This window comes from Amblyomma maculatum, chromosome 8 (genome assembly GCF_055883805.1).
Source record: "Amblyomma maculatum isolate TAMU_Amacu chromosome 8, ASM5588380v1, whole genome shotgun sequence".
NCBI classification, from domain to species: Eukaryota; Metazoa; Arthropoda; class Arachnida; order Ixodida; family Ixodidae; genus Amblyomma; species Amblyomma maculatum.
Window position 1 is genome coordinate 107,427,484 of NC_139351.1, and position 19,942 is coordinate 107,447,425.

At 46.0% G+C, this 19,942-nt stretch overlaps 1 protein-coding gene across 4 annotated transcripts in view; it reads left to right on the forward strand.

The window, feature by feature from the left end:
* Positions 1–19,942, forward strand: part of LOC146182139 (uncharacterized) — a 96,632-nt gene that overhangs the window by 46,318 nt on the left and 30,372 nt on the right. For all 4 annotated transcript variants that reach the window (XM_084577155.1, XM_084577152.1, XM_084577153.1 and 1 more), the window contains 4 exons: positions 2,283–2,383; positions 3,239–3,509; positions 4,568–4,843; positions 19,017–19,313. In XM_084577155.1, coding sequence (XP_084433281.1) covers positions 2,283–2,383; positions 3,239–3,509; positions 4,568–4,843; positions 19,017–19,313 — 945 coding nt within the window. The remainder of the gene's footprint in view (positions 1–2,282; positions 2,384–3,238; positions 3,510–4,567; positions 4,844–19,016; positions 19,314–19,942) is intronic.

Below are 19,942 nucleotides of genomic sequence, written 5' to 3' on the forward strand. Positions count from 1 at the left end.
GCTTCCATCCCATCCACTGGCAAGCACTCGCAGATTATGACTAGCAGCTTACCGATATCGCTCAAAAGGAAAGTATACAACAGTTGCATATTACCTGTACTCACCTATGGGGCTGAAAAGTGGAAGCTAACCAAAAGGGTTCTACTTAAGTTGAGGACAACGCAGAGGGCTATGGAACGAAAAATGGTAGGGGTAACATTGAGAGATAGGAAGGGTGCAGAGTGGGTCAAGGAAATAGCTCAAGTTACTGACATTCTGGTGGAAATCAAGAAGAAGAAATGGGCATGGGCAGGACATGTAGTGCGAAGAGAGGATAACCGATAGTCGCTGAGGGTAACAAACTGGATTCCAAGGGAAGGAAAGCGTAGCAGGGGGCAGCAGAAAGATAGGTGGGCGGATGAGGTTAAGAAGTCCACAGGGGTCAAGTGGATGCAGCTAGCACAGAATCGGGTTAATTGGAGAAATATGGGAGAGGCCTTCGCCCTGCAGCTGGTATAGTCAGGTTGATGATGAAAGAAGTTTATTTGCGTTCAAGAATTGTACTAAGGCGAGAATTAAACTCTCTGTGATCTCCAGCGTGGCCTCGACGCTGCCACGAGGCCACGCTGTATTTCTTTTTTGTTTTCTCTCTGTTACGATGCTGGTGACAAAAAATAAAAAAGGCTAACAACACAATCAGTCGCTGGACTTCCGGTTTGCCAGCCATGTGTAATAAAAAAAGAAATCATCGTGATTCATCAAGGAGGTCCAAAACAGGACTGCAGTCTACCTCCCTATATCTTTTCATTAGGTCACCCCATTTGCAAGCATTCTTTGTAAAATAGTAGCAAACAGTTCATGCGTGTTATGTCACAGTGCAAATGAACCAGCCGGATGCCATAATAAAGGACCAGCAACATTGTTTGATTACAAGGAATGGCGCCTGCCAAATACCGTATTTCATGCTTTGTAAGCAGCAAATCTTTAGTATCAGCGAAGCACGTTTTAGTATAACAAGGCATCCCAACAACATAAGAACGTGTGCTTAATTGTCTGAAGTTTTCTACACAAGAACCAGTTTTTGTTCCAATGCACTCAAGTATCGATTTTTTTGAAGCCATGAGTTCACTGCTCTGAACTCTGATAAACAAAGTTTAAAACCCTGGTGCCACACGAATGTTCAAGCCGCGCAGGCACGGCGTCGTAATGCTTAATGAAAGTGGGACTTTATATCGACGTCAGACCGGTTCTTTCATATAGTGTGGTAGTTTGCATGGTACCGAGCATGCGCGAGAAAAAAAAAAGGTACAAATTAAGGTAGTAATAAGTGAGTAGCGAAATACAGGGTCGTCCATTCTTAGGGGGAACACCCGAGCACGTTGCCTCTCTCTTCAAAGCGTCCTATCCGACCGCGTAACGAAGCAAAATGACAGCCCGTGCGATGTACCTTTTCTAGGTCCGATCTCTGTCAGCGCCACTTTGCTCCTATGTGCAGCCGCGTGGGGACGCAAAGGCGCTTCAAAGTGAGCGACCACCTGCACGCCTGTTCCCCCTAAGAGTGAACGGTCCTGTACACATAGACGGGGGCCGGTCTAGGCTAACGAGGATCCGCTAGAGGATGCGGAAGCCATTATAGGGTTGTCGCGTCATATCCTTACAGGGGAAGCTGAACGGTTCCCTAAATTTTTCAGCTAGGCATACATAGTGTGTCCTTCTGCGTAGCAATTTTAATGCTGAACAATTTGGCAGCATGCGGAGCCGTGAAAGGTCAGTACGCCGAAGTTTTAATATGGTTGCAGCGGGCGCTCTTGGGTGCTGGTGGCACTAAAAGTTAGTCAACCAGGCTCTGTGCATTTCTCTCCAGCTTAATCTTAGCTGTAGGGTAAAATGTTCTTTTTTTTTATTCCTATCGCCTGTAATAAACATATCTTTGAAAAGACACGAATGATAATCTGCAAGAAAAAAACAACAGCAGCACTTCAACTTTATTAAAAAGTATCATCATTCGTTAGTCTGTTTCGGGATTGTCAAGAAAAACAAAAATCATTGTACGCGACGACGCAGGAATGGAAATGTTGAGACGTCGCCAGGTTATCATTTCTTTGCATGCTTGATATAGATAGGGAGGAGGAGGGAAGACAGGGATGATAACGAGAAAGGCCTCCGATTGGCATGCCTAGTGTTCTGATAAACCTTATAGTTAACCAAAATTTACCGTTTATAACCAGTGCTTAGGCGCACCGCTTGACTAGAATTGCCGTTTGATGTGGCGTGTTCCGCCTTTTTTTCCTTCCCTCTCGCAGCTCAGAGTTGCAACAACGGGGTCGGGAAACTAGTCTACGAAAAAATTTCCGACTACAAGCTCAGCGCTGGGTTCGGCGGCGGGCGGCAGCGCGTCGAACTGGTGAGTACGAAGAGCGATTCAACTGCGTAAAGCAAGCATAATAGCGACTGAATTTTGTTAATGTATCCCGAAATTCGGATGCAATGACTTAATATAAACGAACAAACAAACACACTACGGCAGCAAGGTATTCCAGAAAAAGCGTTCGGTAGGATAACAAGATCTTTGCCTGTTCTGTGATCTGAGGATTCTCTCTAATTTTATGCCGAGCTTGCTGCCTCGTAAACACCTATTGTACGGCCTGAACACGCAAACGAACTAATTTATTCACTACTAAATGTTAGTAACGCTATTATAACAGCTGCAGAGCACCCCTTTTAAAGTTGATCAGTCCGATCCCGGCGTATGACATGCCCCATGGTGAATCTTCTTAGCGTAATTTTTTTAACTGCGCAATTTCGTTTAATAACAGTATACAGTGTCACTGGATTTAAGGGCAGAGGTTTAAACCCAGTACAGATTAAAGCACAGATATCAAACCATGATAGGAAAAAGCATAACTTTTAACAATACAAGAGCAGCATCTTGAAAAGATTGTTTTCATGTTTCAGCGAGTACTGAACCATTGGAGCTGTGGTCAGTACACACCGGTAATTTGTTATACTCAGTTCCTTTTCTAGAAACATACCGAATTACTTAACACACTCTAATTACATTAATCTGAGGTGTGAATTAATATGTAATCAATACAGTGAAACCCCCCGTATAATAAATATCTGATATGCTCACTCTGATATAGTCACTCTATAAGAGCGATGATTGATTTTGTTACATTTCTTAGAGTGCACCTAGGATATGAATGACAGAATAGACGGGAACACGAACACTATCTTAAAATACGCTCCTTTCGCCCAGATCACGCGCGCCGAGCAGCCTGTGAAGGTGCTGGAAGAGTGCGTCCGCCGGTGCCAGGAGGACAGGACCACGGCCGTGGCCCAGTGCCTGTCGTTCGACTTCATGCCGGGCCGTCGGAGGCCTGCCACGGCCGCGCAGGCGACGGGATCGGCACCCGTCGAGTTCGAGGAGTCCGTTTGCTACCTCTACTACGACCGGGCGTCGCCCGATGGTGGCGAAACGCTCGTTCGCCAGAACAACGCCTGGCACTTCAACGAAGTCTGCCTCTCCTGTGAGCGCTGCTCCATGGCAATATTTCACCATATCGTTGTAGGGCAAAACAAAGAACGCAAGTGCAGACAAAAGTCGGAGAAGTGTTGGGCGTACCTTACAGCACGGACGTACCTTACAGTCTTCTTCTTCTTGCATAAAGTGCTTAGACGTTACAGGGACAATGCAGATGTACATAGAGGTAGAAGGGAGGAAAATCAGCGAGGTTAATCAACGGGTGGAAAGGAGAACAAAGCGATTGAAAAAGAAGAGGACTGGAAGTTCATTTCACACACAGCAGATATTGAGAGATGATCGGTAAAAGCTGAGGCTAGGAAATCGTTACTGCTGAAAGTATAGTGTGCAGCGAATGTTGTATGGGACACTGTAAGCGCCAAAACTTATGCCACAGCGATAATTGTTTTTGCCGTAGGTCTTTAGTATTTTTCGTATTCATTATTATAGCGGCAGCAAATATTTTTCTAGCTATTATTCGAATACAGTAACACCGAACCACGAACCTTTTTTAAACTTCAGCAATGCAAAATACTCGCAATAAAGCGCTAAACAAAAGCTTGCTAACTGTAGCAATTGCTTTAGTTGGACTTGTCAATGTCGCGTCAACGTTACTAAAGTGCCTCTCAGAGAAGGGCAGAAGGGCTCCTCAAGAGGCGGCTTTAACGGCTTTGCTTGCTAACTGTAGCAATTGCTTTAGTTGGACTTGTCAATGTCGCGTCAACGTTACTAAAGTGCCTCTCAGAGAAGGGCAGAAGGGCTCCTCAAGAGGCGGCTTTGCTTTAATGTGTGCAAATTCAAATTTGAGGGTCCCCTCAGGTACAACCGGCGTTTCTTTTTTAATGTGTTCCGAGTACCTTAAATTCCATTTTCTTTCAAGGAGACGACAGGGTCTACCTGGATTGTTGTACACGAGTTTGGTATGCATCTATCTCACCCCAATTTTCTCTATCCTCTTTTTTTTTTTCCACTGCACTGACAAGAGCGCTTTGTGTTCGTTTAGTCAGTTGAGAAACTGACTGTCACACCCTCACCGTTCTTCCACCGCGGTGCATCCCCTCGCAGCTAGCAAGGTGATCACCGAGTGTTCAAGTCGGCTGTACGTGTTCGACCGGAGTCCCGGCTACCGGATGGAGGGTGCGGGAGACAAGGAGGTGTACGCCTCCAATCGCACCGAGTGTGAAGACAAGTGCCTGTCCGAGATTGGCATTGTGTGTCGCGCGGCCACCTACGACCGCGCCGCGCAGTTGTGCCGACTGAGCCCCGAGACCAGGTACATGAATCCAAAGGGATACAAGCCGGACTCCAACGCCGAGTACGTCGAGAACCTCTGCCTGCCAAGTGAGTCCCTTTCAAACGTTACTGCCTTTCGGGTAATCTAGAGTAAGCATGAAATGGCGACGGGCGTTGTCGAAAGGTGCTAGCAGGCTTTTGTAGTGGCGTATAACTCTCAAAATGATCTCTTTCAACAAGACGCTTTCTACCTCGCCTTTCATAGGGCTCCATTTCTCGGCTTAAGTAGCTGTCACTGTGCCGACATTGAAAGGCAGAGCGATTGAGAAGCGTACGCTGCCACGAATGGACGCTGGCCTGATAAAGATGAAGGAGAAGCAGCGCGTTCGAGTACTCCCCAGACCGCGTATGCAACCGTCTGCTAAAAAGGGAAACGCCGTGAGCTGACGCTGCAACACAGGGACGGAATTGATTCGAAATGAAATGGCCGAGAGCGCTTCGAACGTCAGCCGCATCGACCGAAGGCGTCGGGAGGCGTTCTACACGCGAGTGTGTCGCATTGTTACGCCATTCCTGGGGAGGGAGCGGAAGCCTTAGAAAGCAGGGAACTCGTCTGCCCGGATGTTCAAGTTTCGGCGCCCCGGATGAGGAAGAATCGGTACCCAGGTGTCCGCTCTCGGTCTTTGTTCGACATCACCTCAAGGTCCGATCAGAGTGTGAAAGCATTTCATGCTTAAAGATACCTTCAGCAGGTAGGTTCACGCAAGCCTCGACGGATCTAATTAATATAATAATACAACACAAAACTATTAATTTCCGCAGGCGCTCACAAGGTTTCTACAGTGTCCGAATGGGTGAGAACACGAAGCAATGCAGCGCGATTCGGGAAAAAAGTCCTGAAGGGATCGTTGGATGATTTTTTGCTCAAGGTGCATAATGACCGGTTGAAAAATCAGGGAAATAAATCTGCACGAAAATTTTTATTGCTAATTTACCGGTTGAATCCCAAAGAGCAGTAATGACTATACAGGAAACGAATCACTGAATACGTAATGGAAGAACAACACAACGTTAACATAAATGTGTGGCTTCCCAACGTGCTATTTCCAAAGATTATGTATTGAATGCGACGAAACAGAATGGATCTAGGTCTGAAATGTGCCTGTGATGTCGAGTTTGATGTGATGTTAATTGGTCGCGCTTAATCAGTCGTTGCTTAGATGTGGAACCCGCGGAATAAGGTATAAAATGACGTATTTTCCCCTCTCATCAGTTTTTGGCGAATGATACATAATAATAGACTGCAGAACAGTAAAAGGAATAAAAAATTAGTTGTGGTTTAACTCTGGTTAACCCTAGCTGAATTGCGATAGCAAAGGCGGAAGCTTCTTTTGCCTGCTACATTATTTCTCTATCCCGCCTATCAAGGTGCTAAATTATTGGGGACACTTAAGCTTATCCTTTAAGAGTATGACGCGAGAACGTAAATTATCAGTCTTCTTCTACTTCTTCTTCTTCTTCTTCTTCTGCTCCTCCTCCTCCTCCTCCTCCTCCTCCTCCTCCTCCTCCTCCTCCTCCTCCTCCTCCTCCTCCTCCTCCTCCTCCTCCTCCTCCTCCTCCTCCTCCTCCTCCTCCTCCTCGGCTGTTCATGGTCAAGCATGGCCTCCGCCGGGACCACGCGACGGTTCGAAACCTGGCGCAGTATTGCTATCGCAAAAAAAAAAAAAAAAAAAAAAAAAACACCCTAAGGACTGTCAGCATGCATGGTCAGCCGAATCATAAAGCCCTATTTGTTTTTTACCTAACGGTTTAGGTCACGATTTACTATCGCTTTGGTGCTACTAAGCCTTTTCATATACCGTGTGATTTTTCAGTTGGAAATACAAGTTTCAGCGCAGAACAAATCAGGATATAAATGTGGTTTGGCAGGTTATTCTAAAGCACCCGGGGAAATATAGCTTCAAAAGATCATTTTAAACAATAACTCCACGCTTGTAGGTGTAGAAGGAGCGGTTCACAAAGAGCGCCTCAGCAAGAGAGATGCTTTCAAAAGCCTACTATCGACTATTATACTACGAACACCGGAAGGATCATGACTCTTGGTCCAATGAATATATATATATATATATAACTGGAGCTGCCATGATTATCGTCTAAAGCTATAATGCGTGTTAAATGCAAATGATGGCTTACAGCTGTACCCATCTTTGCGGAGTTGCCGAACTGAAAAGAGAGATTTTCACGCCGAACAAGGGAATCGATACATGCGAAGGGACCGATGTATTCGACTGCACTGAATACATAAAATGCTTAGATAGTTCCTTTAACATCAAGGCGATGGGCGAAAGATGGGGGTATAAGCGCTGTTTTCACGGAAAGAAAAGCTTCCAGCAACAGCGATATCCTCGAAGAACACTCAGTGAGACTCCTGGTAAGAACACGAGAACAGCCGTGGCTGCTCAGCGCTAATATCAGAATACGGAAGCCGCGCGGGCAATTGCAGATTTACAATTCGCAACTGCTCTGAATGCCGCAGCCGACGACTGTATCCGAGTAGAGCGCAGATTGGAAGGACTCAGTAAAGCTGGGTTGCGAAACGTACGGGTCATTACATCGCAGCTAGGCATGTTCAGACCTGAAGGCATTCCTGTCTTCCCAACGTACACGTATGCACAACGACACGTGTGGGCACAAATACATGGAGGGGGGTTAGTTTGCCAATTAGGTCAGTCGTAGCCAGTACCGTCGGGAGAAAGAATGGGGAGGACGGAAGAGAGGTGAGCACGACTACGACAGAGGTCGGTCGTGAATCAAGGGTGAAGGTGAGGGGATTTGCTACCCTTGCCCGTGTAATGAACCGGATGTCTGCACGAGCTAGTTCCGGACTGCTGGTTGAGAGAACGCTAACATTAACGGGTTCGATAGTTTGAGGTGCATTCAAGAATATTCGACTCCGATATACTCGTTAAAAGATTACGTCGCAACATCCCGCCAATGCTTCGCTTGAGTTGTTCTTAGGGATCGTTGAAGTTTAGTTCAGTAACCACTTGTTACCAATGAAACTGAAAAATTTTTTCGCTGGAGCACTTGATTTGCTCGTGGTGCCACTTGAATTGTGAGGGAAAAAAGTGATAGCCAATTTAGTTTAGTTAGGCCAAATGCAAATGATGCGCGTTATCACTCCTACTTGAGATGGAAAACATTAGTTCCTGTTTCAGGTATTTTCATAGTCCTACCCATATCAACATTCTTTATGTTTCTCATCGAGAACAAATATGTTTCGCTTAAATAGTACTTTCAGGCATTAAAAAAGATAATTTGTTAATTTTACAGCACAAAATGGTGCCGGTAAATTCTTCGTAGAGACATGCAAAATTTTGTACAAAATGTCATAATTGATGATGATAGACACATTCTAATGACGCGACCGATCTAGCAGACGCCCGAAGGATTGTGGGAATAACTTCAAGGTGCGCGCTACGCTTGAAATCGAGAAAAAAAAAATGTTAAAATTTCTACTGGTGTGAAATTATATGCGTGCATAAAAGTGCAGGATGGCGTGCTACTTCTGTTTCACGAAATATTATCGACTGCATTCACCTTCGTTTATCAAAGACGTTGTTGGCGACATGAAGACAGATTCCAACTATTCTCAAAAACCCATCCCTATGTTCAATGTTCCATCTCTCTAAACGCAGATTTAAAAGAGACACAAAAAAGCAGTTGATACTCTAGAAGTGTAATAATTGTTCTAGTCTGGTTTTGTATTTGGCAAATGCAAATTTTCATCATGTTATGTTAGTGTACAAATTTTTTTTTTTCCGTGTTTTGTGTGCCATATGCTATTGTTTCTTTTTTAGGATATAGTGTACACTGTTTCTTTTTTTTTTAAGTTTTACTCCAGTATGTTTAATTACCACGTTTGCTGTAACAATCTGTTATCGTTTGTTTTCCGTGTTGCGCGCTGCTGGGAACTGTATGGGGAACTGTGACCCCGTCAGGCCTAACCGCCTTTTGTCGCAGTTCCTTCTTTCATTTTTTGAAAGAGAAAGAAAAAAAGAGAGAAAGAAAGAAAAAGAAAGAAAGAAAGGAAGAATGAATGAAAGAAAGAAAGAAAGAAAGAAAGAAAGAAAGAAAGAAAGAAAGAAAGAAAGAAAGAAAGAAAGAAAGAAAGTGAAATTAAGATGAAACAGAGGAATCACCGTGCACTCACCGTGGCACCGTGCACTCAGAAAAAAAAAAAAAAAGCTGCCTGTTCACTTTGTACACAAATGATGTAAATTGTTTGCCAAAAGCTTAAATAACGTTCGGTAACTGTAGGGGTATAAATGCCACTTTTGTACTTATGCTTGCATTACAGCTCAAATGATTTTTCTTTTGCCTCGCATATTTTATACTTGTAATAGGAAATTTATGATCTTTTATTTCTGCGGAGAACTGCTTGTCCAGGGCGTAGTGTGATCTTGTCAACAAGTTTGTTACTTTGAATCACTTCCGCAAACAATAGTTCTGTATTATCTTCTTGAAGAAAATAAAATACAATGCTTGATTCGCTTTCTGAAGCGGCAAATATTCGCACATCGACGCAGCATCGAAATGGTAGGCTTTTAATTGGCTTTATTTGCATTGTGACGGAGAAGGAATATATTACCCTATAGGTCTGCAGCTGCTGCTCGGAAATGCCGTAGATCCATGCACCGACAGCATAACATCGATAAAAAAAAATAAAAAATAACGTATTCCAGGAAAATTAACTGAAAACATGTGAAGGAGCACAACAAGGTTAGATATATCACGGAAAAGCTTAAAACCACAATACGGGGAATTGCTAGAATGATTTAACCTCCAGAATAGTCAAGACATACACCGCATTTACAAAACCTACAGAGAGGGAACGATGCTGGGCTGTTCTTCAATGTAGCGTGCCGATTGCTTGATAGATAGGAATTCTCAGGGCAGTCAAAAAACCATTAAATTTTATTTCGCAAATGTTGAACTGGTCTGTGGTCGCGCCTAACATGATGATGTATCCGTTCACGCACGGCAACAGCTTTTTTTTTTTTCGTTACGAAACAACATCTCCATGAATGCTGTCTGATTTCAGCTAGTCGAGTATGAGCTACGCACCTTAGTGAGGAGAACAGCTTCCTAATCCCGCGGTGGGATGACGCCACGTGTCCCAGCTTTTCCACTTTATGCGGAGCCGTTTTTATCAAAACTCTTTAAATCTGACCCTTTTGTTTGTTGACTTCGTTGCGTTTGCGTTGCGCATTTTCAGTAGCATCTATTCAAGCGGGAGATACAGGGATTGAAGGTGTGCTTATTATGGTAACAGAAATAGTAGCATTGTATGTATTTGTACAGAAACTGCTGACAAGTGTCACCTCAGGCCTTGAGATGAAGGCTTCCAAGAAAGGAGAATAAATTGAACAGTCATTAACAGGACTGATTGCCGACTGATGTATGTGGTTGATATAGTACTAGCGGCGTACATCAGGGAACATTATAAAGATTTAGCACACCGTGATCCGCGATCCGCTACCGTGATCCGCCACCGTGCGTTCCACTGCGCATGCCCAGATCCCCTTGATGCCGATAGATGGCGCCACATACTTGATGTCGCCACATAGACCTGCCGCGTCGGGACCGATCAGCTTGTGCGCCCCGCCCACGAGCGGTGGAGGGCCACGGTGGCGGATCGCGGATCACGGTAGGCTAAATCTCTCTATTTACTGGCCCTGGCGGACATTTGCGTCACAGAGGGAGGCAATTTAGACATGGTTGCGTTGATTAGCTCGCATAATAATTAAACAAATTTCTTCTCACAAAATAACGCACTCTTCGCACTCATAACGTCGCCTTTATTTGAAATCTTCCTTTCTGCTTGGAATTATTTTTTTTCCACTGCATTAGCTAAGGCCCAGCATCTAGAGAAGCATTGCTAACTGTGACGTTTGCAGTCTGTGGGCTTACAGTGCGTGCCGCCGTAGAGAACACGAGCACAGTTCAGCTGAACCCTAAGTTGAACGGACCGACCATTCGATGGGCTTCAGCCGTTGTGGCAGTAACGCTTCACCGTAAATGGTTTTGCTGCATGCGCCCAGACCAAGAGGAACACGTACACGCTATGTACTTCGTCTACAGTTGTCTCTCTCTCTCCCTCGCCGTCCTCATACGCTTCACCGTAAATGGTTTTGCTGCACGCGCCCAGACCAAGAGGAACACGTACACGCTATGTACTTCGTCTACACAGTTGTCTCTCTCTCTCCCTCGCCGTCCTCATACACGTGCACGCTTATAAACATGCATCAACGTAGCTATGGCCGTAGCGCTGGGTTGGGTTAAGGAGGTCAGGGAATTGCGTAGAATATTACGATGAAAATGCATATACACGCGCGCGTGCTGTGGAACATCAAGAACCACACTATGTTGGTCTACATATCGTGCCATACATACAATACTGTCGTACCGTACCTTACCATACCATGGTATATCATGCCATACCCTACTACGCCGTACCGTACCGTACCATCACACCATATAACACCATACCATACCATACGATACCATGCCATACCATACCACACCTCACCATACCGTACCATACCATTCAATATCATACTTACCATACCATACCATACCGTGCCATACCATACCATACCATACCATACCATACCATACCATACCATACCATACCATACCATACCATACCATACCATACCATACCATACCATACCATACCATACCATACCATACCATGAAAGAGCACTGAACAAGATTTGAGGGGGAGTCACAGTTCGCAAGCCGAGCGAACATTTCGACAAGTATACTTGTCTTCGTCTGGGCGTCCCCTTGTCGAAACGTTGGCTCGGCTTGCGAACTGAGGCTGCCGCTCAACCTTTGTGCAATGCTCTTTCATATTGTGTAGCCATTTCCTTCCTCTCTTTCTACCTTGCACCATATTATCATATTATGCCCATATCATTCTGTTTGACTTGGTTTGTGGGGTTTAACGTCCCAAAGCGACTCAGGTAATGAGAGACATCATTATCTGGACGAACCCAACACAGGCGCGCGCCAGTGTCTTCATGATCATGATTTAATTCAAAGTCCGTTCTATTTAAATAGTGGACATAGCTCTCCCCTGTGCTTTCCCGCTATCCCTCCCTGTGTACTTCCCCTCTTTATCCTTTCTCTGTTCCTTTTATGCACGCCGGCTGAAGTTCAGGTGCTTATGATGTTAGGAATTTCAGCAGCTGGGATCCTCCTCTCCTTCCAGTTTTAACGTGACAATGTTAAAAGCCCCGTTCTCTGAAACATTCAGCATGAGCGTCGCCGTAGCGAGCGAAATACCAAGAACACGTCGCTGGCAGATGGTAGCTGGAAGATGACATGGATCGGCGGGTTTTATGACGTCACGACACCGCATGACAAACACCCGTTGGGTACCTCGTTTGATATGGAAGGGTGAAATGAGACTCGAACCCTCTGGGATCATTTGATGCCATCTCAGATTCGAAAGCGAGCACGTTCGTATAAAGCTTAGTTGAAGCGAGATATTACAGCTGTCCAGTGGCGAAGGAAGCGGGATCGAATCTCGGCGGCTGCTTTTCAATGGAAGCGAAAAGCAAGGCGCCCGTTTGCTGTGCGATGTCAGTGCACGTTAAAAAACCCTAGGTGGTCTGAATTTCCGGAGTCCTCCACTACGGCGTCTCTCATAGCCTGAGTCGCTTCGGGAAGTTACCCCCCCCCCCTCCCCCACCCCCATCAGCAAAAATAAACCTAATTCACACAATGTGATGGCTTACGAATGTATGCGAATGAGTATGTGTGAGATATGGATGTATTCGTTATAAGATTACAGTTGAATCCCGCCACAACGAATACCGCCACAACGAAATTTCCGCGACAACGAATAATTTTTTATTCCCCGCGAGTATCCTATAAGAATTAATGGCCTAAATTTCTCTGCACAACGAACCATTTTTGCAGAGCGTTTCCGCTTCAACGAAATTTTCGCGTTCAAAATCGAAACCGAAACTAGTTTTATTGGCGAGAAGTCCAAGTCAAATCCAAAGCCACATTAAGCATGAAATCACGTGATTGCAGTTCCGCCATTTTGGCTTTGTGTCGTGGTCGCGTTGTTCACTCGCTGCCTTTCTCTTCGACAACGACGAGTTTTCATCCGCAGGACACGATGGCAACGCAAGTGAAAAAACGCAAAACTCTTTCCCTTGAGCAAAAAGCTCAAATAATCGCCCAAGCAGAAAGCGGAAGGAAGAAAGCGGCAATTGCTGAAGACTTCGGAATTCCTGCAAGTTCGCTGTCAACGATTCTAGGCAATAAGGACAGCGTGAGAATGGCACTTGCTTCAGGCACATCCTCGAAGCACAAAAAGGTGACGCGGCCCCTCCATGAAGAGTTGGACAAAGCAGTGCATGCGTGGACGAGCCAGCAACGTCCCCCTGTCCGGAAGCATCGTCCAGCAGAAAGCCTTGAACTAAGCATGCCTACTTGGCATTGATGATTTTAAAGCCAGCATTGGCTGGCTAAACCGTTTCAAGGCCCGCCATAACATCGTTGGAAAAGTGTTGTGCGGCGAGTCAATGTCAGCAGACGTGGACGGAGCAGCTGCTTGGAAGGCGAGTAACATGGCCGGAATTTTAAGCAACTTCGCGCCTGCAGACATTTACAACGCCGACGAGACCGGGCTATTCTACGAGATGTTGCCGGCTAGGACGCTCGACTTCAAGGGGCAGCGCTGTCACGGCGGCAAACACAGCAAAAAAACGCATCACAGTGCTGCTTTGCACAAACATGGATGGCTCGGACAAGCGTCCGCCGTTAGTCATAGGCAAAAGTGCCAAGCCGCGCTGTTTTAAGGGAACTCGTAGCCTACCTGTGCAGTACAAGGCGAACAACAAGTCATGGATGACCCGCGCTATTTTCACCGAGTGGATGATGGCATTCGACCGCGACATGAAGCGGCAGGGCCGTAAAGTTTGCTTGCTTTTGGACAATTGTTCAGCGCATCACTCCGACGAAGTCAAGCTCACTAACACGGAGCTGAGGTTTTTCCCTCCCAATTGCACGTCTGTCTTACAGCCTCTCGATCAGGGCGTGATTCTTAGCCTGAAGCGCGCTTACCGCGGGAGGTTAATTCAGCGGCTGCTTTTTAACACTGAAACCGGCCGAGACACGAAGGTGGACTTGTACGTGGCACTGCAGATTATGTCTGCTGCCTGGAGCACACTGGGGCGCTCAGTAATTGTGAACTGTTTCAGGCACGCCGGATTGGCCGAAGGTCGACCAGTACACTCTGCTGGCTTAACACCAGGCGTTACAGACGACGACGAAGAGGCGTCACCGGCTCCGGGGATCGCGGCCGCCTGGAAAACGCTGGGAGAAATAGGAACCGTGCCGCCTAATCTCGAGCTCGACGAATACATCGGCGCTGACGCTTGTGTTGTTCACGAAGATGTGAGTGATGAGCAGATCATAAAAGCTGCCCGGAATGATAAGGACTCTTCCGATGAAGAAGACGACGACGTACAGGAAGCGCCGGCTGCGGCAACCGCCGTACAGGTGATGGACGCTTTTGATGTCATCAGGAATTTCGTTGCTGTCCGAGACGACGATGTTGCAATGGGTTTGCTGACCGAGTGCGAAAATCGCGTGGCGGCGTTGCTCGCCGTGAAGCGTAAGCAAACCAAGCTTACAGATTTTTGGCATTAAACGCCTTTGCTGCTGCTTGGGCAATTCTTTCTGCGTTTCACGTCAAATTTTTGCGATAACGAAGTTCCGCGAGAACGAATTTTTTTTCGTGCACCGTGAATTTCGTTATAGCGGGATTCAACTGTAGTAACTAAGTGAGTAGCAAGGTGCGTGTAAGCTGAGGAGGTTGCGCAAGGAAGTTGCAGGTCGGAGCCAGTGCACACCCTTAAAATAGAAGCTTAAGTGTCCTCCAAATTTTTGTTTGTTTAGAGAAACCGCTACTACTGCTTACATTGAGCTGGTCCTTTTACTTCGCGATTTCAGAGAAACGAAATAGAGTCCAGAAAAGTCCTTCTTTTCGCAAATCGCTTTTATACTCACCAGTTGTGGCGCTATGCAACAAGGTCAAACGAATCCGTCAGAAAATGTAAACATCTATAGGTCATGCTTGATGCCATGTTTGTTTATTTTCCTTTACATTTGTGCTTTTAGGCCTGTCTACACAGCTCTCGCTCAGGCGCCGTTGACAGCGGGCGCAAATTGTTGCTTCGCCCTCTCCCTGTAAAGAAGGAAGAGAACAATCTGCGATCACAATGTTATCGTCAGAGCCATATTGTGGCAGCTTTCGAGATAAAGAAAAATGTGACATTAAATGTGGAGCTCTGCTGGGGCCTGCAAACAAGGAAAAATGAAGGAAAGCGAATAAAAGGCCAAGGATTTGCTGCTTCATGGGCAGGGCGTTTCCTAGAAGCGTCAGCGATTCTTGAGGTCGGGCCCGGGGGCGTTTTCGAAAGTGCATGGCGCAACGTCGTGATGCCAGTTGGATGTTCCCCACGCTTCAAGTGGCAAAGACTCGAAGCGGCAGCGCGAGTTGTTTTTCGCGGCGCATTTCCGCCGTTGTAATGGACGCTTCTCAAACATAAGCTCCGGCCTCAAGCTTCACAAGCACGGAAACTGATGTCATCCTTTTTTATTATTATTTTTTTTTAATATCTCGTGATCACTAGAAACCTTAGAGTAGTGATGAATGTCTGCCTTAAGGGGCGCAGGGGAAAAGTTCAAGTTGGCTTGTGTTAGATTGCCCCGCTCTAACCAGAAAGGCGCTACTTTTGTTCAAAATGAGGCCTTTATAACTTAATCAAGGTAAAAAAAAAAAAATGAAATAGAGATTGTAGCAGCCACTACCACAGCAAGCTGCTGAGCCACGACACATCTTTTTGAGCGTGGATCCCAGAGTCGAGGTATAGCGCTGAATTTGCTTTAAACGGTGAACGTGGAGCCCTAATTACGCAGCAATTTTTATTCTCCCCAGGTTCAGGAGATTGTTCAGAGTTAGTCTCATCAGTTGAGGTGCCTGCATGGAGCTCCGAAAATGCAAAATAAGCTCCTGGCATTTGGCAGAACCAAAACAAGTGGTCTGTATAGTTCAGAACGTTACGCAAATGAGTAGCACACTTTACACACATGCACTTCTGAGACCCGAACCGTGTCGGCAATTCTTATCAAGCGCTTAGTATAGGAGCAAATTGACCTAAAATATGAGCTAATGGTGTTTTGCTGCGTTATGTTGAGAAACGCCAATTCTGGAGAACATATATCACCGTCTCCCTCTTCGTCTAATGTAAGATTGAAAATGCGACAGTATTAGCTGACTACTAGCGTTTCTACGGGTTACTGCTAAATGGGCTCGGGCTGACCCCTCTTATGAAAGCCATAGAAGGGACGGAAAATGATACGGATTCAAATGTATTTTTGGCATTGTACGACCTGTTGCCTGCGATTCCGTTTTCCAACGAATTAACCACGCTTACGCTGCGTCCCGTAAGTCGCGGAACGCAGCAACACCCCTGTCAAGCGCGCAAAATAAAGTGCACTTACGGCGAGTGTCACGAAAAGTGCACTCTACCGCTGCTAAACAGCGTGACATAAGTGCACTTGCCAAAGTGTGCATTCAGGTCGGAGTGCGTTCGCAAAACAGACTTCGAGGGCTGAGCGCGTAGCCTTGCCGGCAGAAATTTCTTCGTCACAAATGTATTCTGTAATAAGATATGTGTACAAGTTGATTTTACGTGTTTTGTACATATTTTCATTTGATGAAATGTTTCATAATAGCAACACTTGCTGTTGGGCTAGTTGGTTCAAATCCATATTTGGGAACACAGCGCGGAACAAGATGCAACACAAGAAAACGAAGGTAGACAGGACGGAGCGCTGAACTGACAACTTTTATTTCAAAAGAAAGAAGGTGACCCGTACTTAAGCAGTGCCTATCATAACACGTGATCAATTCAGGGGTAAAAGCCCTGCTAAAAAAACCTTTCTTGAAGAAAGACTTGCCCAAAGACAGCATTCAAAATTACTTGTTTACCTCTTTTCATTGCGATTAGTACCTTGTTCACATTCTTGTTTGTAGAAACATTGTCGTGTTAGCGCTTTTAAATGTTCATCTCTTTTTTCTGGTTATCAGCACTGGAGATAACTTTCATGTAGCAAACTATTTATCAGAGCTTATCCCTCTTAACATTTTAGCTGTCTTTGGCCAAGTCTTTCTTTAAGAAAGGTTTTTTTAGCAGGGTTTTTACCCCTGAATTGATCACGTGTTATGATAGGCACCGCTTAAGTACGGGTCACCTTCTTTCTTTTGAAATAAAAGTTGTCAGTTCAGCGCTCCGTCCTGTCTACCTTCGTTTTCTTGTGTTGCGCCTTGTTCCGCGCTGTGTTCCCAAATATTCATAATAGCGACGGGCAAAATATCAAATAACAAAAACGTGATGTAACCGCTTACGCAACTTCCACATTATAAGTGGTGAGCCACTGCGGCTACGCCATTTTCAGTTAGGGGGCGGCTGTTATTGTTCACGGTGTTCGTTGAAAAGGGGTCTATGAATCATGACCCGGTGCCAAATTTTAAGCATGTTTAAATGTTTTACTACTTTAAAAAGCAGTTCCCTGAACTTCGCGCTTGGAGGTTCCAATTTCTTTTTTAAAACATGTTTTTCAGTTGCTAGTTTCGTACCAACGAGTGCTTATGCGAGTGCACTTCGCTTTCCCGTTTAGCACTGCGTAGCGTAAAGTCTCTTTCAAGCTGCGAAGTGCACTCCGCGGAAGTGCACTTTAACTTGCACGCTTGATTGGGGTATAAGTGTCAAGGCCGTTCTCGTCGTAACATATTTGTCCCTTCCCCATACTCATCTATCCCTCCATTCGATAAGATGGTCGAAGTGGTTCATCCATCGTGAGACTGCCTCCGCACCCCCATTGTAACTACTTATAGTAGCAGCTTTCGTAACAGTGCAAGAAATTACTATTTCAGAACGGAAATTAGGTGCTAAAAGTGTGCTTCGCCTGAAGCACCTTGCGGGACTGATCCTGTTCGCTACAAGCAGCTAGAAAAGTATGCCAGGAGAGGACTAATGATGATGAGGGACGAGGTTAGAATGAAGTCTGACAAGTGAGAGGACAGAGGCTGTGTGAATGATTGACATAGAGTCCCTTAAAGCTTGAAATTCAGGGAAACACACACTATAACTAACTTAAATCTACTAATATTTGAGAGAGAGAGAGAGAGATGGAGAGAGAGAGATAGAGATAGAGAGAGAGAGAGAGAGAGAGAGAGAGAGAGAGAGAGAGAGAGAGAGAGAGAGAGAGAGATAAAAGAATAGAAAGGCAGGGAGGTTATCTAGGCGATGCCTCTGTAGGCTACCTTACACGTGGAGAGGGGGACAAAGGGAGAAAAAGGAAAGAAAGAGCGCCAAGGAGAGGAGTCTGTCACATGTCCACAGATCTGTAGTGAAAGGGAGTTGAGAGCGTACACTTCTCAACTTCGAGTGCTTTAAAAACTTAACGTGCACCTTTACTGACTTCCTTTCTGATGAAGATGTCGTCCAGGGGCCTAGAATATTAGCTTCCGTAAGAAGGCGAGAGTCCAAGCGGCGGATTGTAGTAGCTACGAAGGCACGCTCTCGTTTAAATTGAGGGCAGTCACAAAGTATGTGTGCAATCGTTTCATCACACCCGCATTGTTCACGCGTTGGAGAGTCTGCCGTTGCGTTGAGATGGAAATAGGCGTTTGGAAACGCCACTCCTAGCCACACTGCTACTTCTACATAAACGGGCACAGTGCTTGAACGGTGTTTGGAAGAGTGCGGAGCGATTTCTTGCGACTGCGAGTGCAACCCAAGGGAAGCGAAGTATGTGTGAGACGCGAATAACAGGGGCGGCAACTTGATCGCGAGAAGGAATACGGGTGACCGGCGGTGGCAACTACGCCGGAAGGGTGGTTAAAGATGGTCGATGAATAGTTCTTGCTGTAACATTGATGATCAACCATTATGGTATCGCAGCGCTGGCAGACAAGGACAAAGGACTAGGGACACACACAACTGCGCTAGTCCTTTGTCCTTGTCTGCCAGCGCTGCGATACCATAATGTTTGATAACCACCACCAACTAGCCCAGCAGTATACCCTACATAACATTGATGATCCTTTTGCCTTAGGAGGATTTATGCCCTCGCTTAAAACGAGGAAGTGCCCTGTACGCATCGCGACTCCTGCTTTCCCTCGCAGGCTCCCAGCTGTGTACGACGACGGCGTTCATCCTGGAGGCCGGCAAGGAGCTGGACGGTGCCTTCGAGCGCGAGGTGGTTTCCACGCGGGACTTGCAGGAATGCTCCAACTACTGCACGCGAAGCCTGCCGGACCGCGGCTACTTCTGCCGCTCCTTCCTGTTCGACGACAAGGCGCGTACTTGCACTCTCTACGACGAGGACCCGCTTGGCTATGGCGAGGGCAGCGAGGGACACAAGCCCCTCAAGAGCAGCACGGGAGACCTCTACCGGGTGCTGTGTGGGAGCTCCGACCGCGGTAGGCCGAGCCCCGCTCTCGTCACGGGCCACCTCTCCTCCTCATTCGCAATGTCATTCTATTTGTGGGTGGCGAGCATTCAGCAGTTAATATAAACGGCTCCAAATATGTGACAGAGAGACAGTCACAAGCATGAGTCTTCTGGGGTGGCCTTTGTCACCCCTAGGCATAAGAGTGACTAGGAATAACACTGAGGTGCTATTTGAGGGTGACAGATTTTTCATCATTCATATATGTACGGTCTAGCTCCGGAGATGGCTGAACTCTAAAACGAGATATGGGCTCTTCCTACCAGCAGTGGTCTGTGGGATTCTACATTATTCATTACTGAAACATAGAGCAAGCAATGAGGAATTCATTTCAAAGCCGCAAGTTTCGGGACAGCTATGCATGCTGGAATATTTGAAATCACTCAACGCCTCTAACGTTCAAGCACGGAGGTTACAGCGAATGTCGTCAACCTTGTAGCAGGGAAAAAAAACCGTCGTCGTCGCAACCGACAAGGAAGCCGTTAATCCGCTGAAAAGAAAAAAGAAAAGAAAGGAAAGGAACTGTTTTCTTGTCGTGTTTTTTATTCACCGTGTTTAATTTGTGTCCGCTTTTGTTGAAAAAAAAAAAAATGATATACC